The 4,284-nt window shown below is 34.9% G+C and overlaps 1 protein-coding gene across 1 annotated transcript; it reads right to left on the bottom strand.

Annotated features, from left to right (window-relative positions):
* Positions 1-3,179: 3,179 nt before the first annotated feature.
* On the bottom strand, positions 3,180-3,724 carry LOC142165795 (uncharacterized). The gene is made up of 2 exons (XM_075224169.1): positions 3,678-3,724; positions 3,180-3,567 (listed from the first exon to the last, which is right to left on the bottom strand). Exons 1-2 carry the CDS (start codon positions 3,722-3,724, stop codon positions 3,180-3,182), a joined length of 435 nt encoding a protein of 144 aa, XP_075080270.1.
* Positions 3,725-4,284: the final 560 nt, after the last annotated feature.

Raw genomic sequence — 4,284 nt, forward strand, 5'->3', positions numbered from 1 at the left:
TAAAATCCAAACTGTTGTAATTAATTTGCTGCTAATAAAATTTATATGAGGTTTTGAACTAACAAAATCAACAATTACGAAAGGACCATTCTTGAGAAAAAACTGAAGTAATAATGCAGATAATGAAATACCCGAATTAGCTGGTTTTTAGTAATATGTTAACACAATTCATCTAATAATTTCTTCCATTATAGTTTGTTCGATAAAAGATTCCTATCAAATTAATAATTAAAATCTGAACAAGGTGAGGAAAGAGACATAGCAAGAGACATTTCAAAACTAATTTTTATTAAGTTTGAGTATCATATTATATGTGTGCAGAGAATATACCAAGCATATTAAGAAATTCGGATCAGTATCCTCGGTGGAAATTGTAATTAATTAGACATGCAGTTTAAGCGACTTTCTATGAGAGACCAAAAAGTTATGACGTACCCATATCATGAAAGTGCAGATATCATTCACTTCATAAAATATTACAAATATATCAATTTTTTTTTTTAAAAAAAAAAGGCAGATGAAGAAGTCCAAAATTGAACTCATTTTTTTCTTCTTCTAATTTTCGCTGTTTATCGACATGTTTACGTTAAAGAATATTTATACAATGCTTATATTAAATGTATGCGTCGGAGGGTAGCCGCCCAGTTTGATTCTGATTGTTTCTTTGTCATTATTAATCTTAAAAATTTTAATTTTTTTTATACTGTTTTCATTAAATTTAACAGCCCAAATTTTATTAAATAATGAACAGAGATCAAATACGTTAACTTTTAACTGACTTAGAGGATCAAAATTGTTCAGAAATATATTTAGGAGAATATTTAAAATATACCCCAAACATAAGGGACCATTTTTATCTTTTTCTCCTAAAAGTAACAAGTCGATGTTGGTGCTTCATTTTACCCTTAACAAGGAAAAGGCTACGATTCATACAATATTTAATGTCCTTTTACCTCTTTGATCATAATTATAAAAAAAAATTCAGTATTAACTAGGAATATTATCGAAGATTTGTTCTTTTTACCTTTTTCTATGAGCCTTTCACTTTGCTCTCTTGATAATTCGAACTCGCAACTTCAAAATTGGAGATGAAAAGTGTTTATTAACTAGTTGACCAACCCTTTGTAGTCTCATCAAAGAGTTACTCTATACAATAAATGGCCTTTCGTATCACTAAGAGGTCTTTTGCACAACCTTTACAAAATGATAGTGCAGAAACTTATGTTTTATTCAATAGTTTAATTTATTCATCGGTTATCAATGATTTAGTTTGAATTCAGTAGTCCAACTGCAACGAAAAATAAATTGCCAATCAATTTTTGAACTTGAAAACTTAATTTATTGTAGATTTAGATTTAGTGCGGAAATCCTTCAAGATAACTATATCTACTGTTTAGGAAATAAATTTTAAATAGTATATATCATTTTCCTTACTACTTTCTTGGCTTGAACTTTCATATTACTTGCTGGAGCACGCGCGCGCGCGCACACACACACACACACACACACATATATATATATATATATATATATATATATATATATATGGCGGCTTCACCAGCTTTGATTGAAAGAAAGGGCGTCTGATCGCTTTTTAAGGCTGGTTTGAATGAGCATGGGCAAGTTCGGAATTCACTATAGCTTTCAGCGTCGCACCACCTTATAAAGGCCAAAGAGTCATATTTGAAGGCCACTATATATGCATCCTTATTCATAGTAGAATGTAAGGTAGTTTTAGATATAGAAGGAGTTGAAACTCCGACTATTATGTTAAAAGCACAATGCTCTACCAACTGAGCTATACACCCAAAAAAAGATGTAGTAGTAAATAAGAATTGGAAAAAGAGGCGAGTCCCCTTTCTTCCTATCACATTAAAAGAGCGCGGTTCTTTATGGCTCGTACTGCAGAGCAAGCAGAAACATAAAGTCGTGCGTTAACACTCCTATAAGAAAATGGATGTACTAAGGCTTCTGGTGAGCATATTTTCGCAACAACCTTTTCTCTACCTACTGCATTTCTTCTAGGCTTCTTTCTCATATCAGTTTGTAACGCCACGATTTTTTTTTTGTAATAAATATGAAATATTTTCATTAACATACCAAATTAGTACATCTCATGAGCACCTATAACTACAGTACACTCAATACTGCAGTTAAGGCCTCCAAATATATCTGAGAAAGAAAAAATCTGCCAACTACAAACACTAACCTCTAGCTATTTGTTCTCTGATTACATAACCTGAGCAGTAATTGCCTACATTATTGTGCTTTCCTACATACTTGTATATCCTCTAGTTTGTATTTGAGTTCGTTTTTTAGCTGTGCTATTGCAAGGTCTGTATTCACATTCCTGAATATCTTTCAATTTCGTGCCTGCCATGTGTGGTAGATCACTTCCCCCATATGGCTACCACTACTTCTTTTATCGTCTGCTTCCATTTTCTACTTTTCAACCAATGTAGGCTTTGTGTGACTCCCCTAGCCATCAGTTGAATACCTGTCCATTGACTTAGCTCATTTATCAACTCCCTTATCCACTCACAATCCACAAACAGATGTTGCATTGTTTCCACTGCTCCATTTCCACATAAGTTGCATGTATTGTCTGTCAATGTTATGTGTAGGTGCTGCAATTTCTGCTTTGTGAGCAATTTGTTTTAATTGGCCAACCACAATATGAACCTGTATTTTGGCTGCATTACTTTGGTCCATACTAGATCAGCAACTTTACATCTAACAAGTCTAGTCAACAATGCATTATAACTCTGAGTTACTGAGTACTGGCCAATAGGTGTGATAGTGTATTTACCACTCTGGTACCACTGTGCCATGATGGCCTTAAGTGCATTTAGCTTCCTCCAATACCAGTTGTTGTCCACTTAAGGGCTATGGTTCCAAATGGTATCATTCTGCTTTATGTATATGCCATGCACCTACCTCATCCAAAGTGAATCCTTTTTCTCATTTAGCTGCTAGAGTAGCTTTCTCACTGAGGTTGTGTTCCAACTGCTGCATTCTTTTATGTGCAAACCTCCATACTTTTTTGGCTTACACACCTTCTCCCAAGATACCAATGTTATGTTCTTGTACTCCTCTTATATGCCCCATAGGTAGTCCTTACATCTCTTGTCAACTGCTTTGAGCTACTTTGTGGGAAAATAAAAACTGCTCCCCAGAAGTTATAGATTGAAAACAAGACAACATTTATAATTTGTAACCTTCGTGCATAGGACAGATGCCTTGAGTAAGCATTGGTGGTCCTTTTTTGTAATTTTGTCTAGCAACTGCTGTCGTTCCATCTTGCTCCACTTCTTTGAAGACAAAGGCAATCCCAAGTACTTTATAGGGAATGTTCTTGGTACAAATCCTGTCATTGCAATGATCTCCTCCTGCATTTCACTTGTAAGCCCTGCCAAGAATATGTTTGACTCGTCTGAATTTGCAACCAATCTAGTGATACAACTGAAATGATTCAGTGCTTCCATGATTCTTTGAATAGATCTTATATCCCATTTGCAGAAGATCATAAGATCATCTGCAAATAACAGATGAGTGAGCTTGAGTGTCCTGCACATTGGATAAAATTTGAAATCAGGGAGGTCACTCATTCTCTTCATGGTTTTGGACAAGTGTTCAATTACTAGAACAAAAGTAAAGGGGAAATTTGATCCTCTTGCCTCAATCCTCTCCTTCCCTCAAAGTAACCATGTCCTTCATTATTCATCTTTACAGAAAACTTAGTCGAGGTTATGCATGTCATAACTAACTGAACAAAAGAATATGGGAAGCCATACCCAAGTAGATCTTCTTCTATGAAATCTCAGCTAATCATGTTATAAGCTTTTTTTAAATCAATCTTCATGAGGCATATAGCAGTTATTTTTCTTTTATAGTGTCTAAGTAGATCATGACAAATTAGAGCATTGTGTATTAAGGATCTCCCCTGCACAAATGCAGCTTGTATATCAGTTACTAGGTGTGTCAACACTTTCTTCAATCTAGTGCATAGTATTTTGGAAATGCACTTATAAATCACATTACAGCAGGAGATAAGCCTGAACTAACTGGCCAACTGAGGATCATGGACTTTAGGAATCAGGGTTATCATGGTTGCATTAAGTTGCTTTAGTAGTCTGCCATCTCTCAGGAACTGCAACACTGCCTTTGTTACATCTTCCCCTACTATGCTCCATGTTTTTTGAGAAATCACTCCCATAACTATCAGGCCCTTGGTCTTGTTGATATCAATTCTAAACATTGCCTTCTTCACCTCCTTCCTAGTAT

This window comes from Nicotiana tabacum, chromosome 11, assembly GCF_000715075.1.
Source record: "Nicotiana tabacum cultivar K326 chromosome 11, ASM71507v2, whole genome shotgun sequence".
NCBI classification, from domain to species: domain Eukaryota; kingdom Viridiplantae; phylum Streptophyta; class Magnoliopsida; order Solanales; family Solanaceae; genus Nicotiana; species Nicotiana tabacum.

What these genes read in the sequence shown, in the direction of transcription:
- LOC142165795 (XM_075224169.1), bottom strand. Translation starts at nt 3,724, where the DNA reads ATGAATAATGAAGGACATGGTTACTTTGAGGGAAGGAGAGGATTGAG. An exon ending in GAGGGAAGGAGAGGATTGAG is followed by an intron (nt 3,568 to 3,677) that starts GCAAGAGGATCA and finishes TCCAATGTGCAG; the next exon opens with GACACTCAAGCTCACTCATC.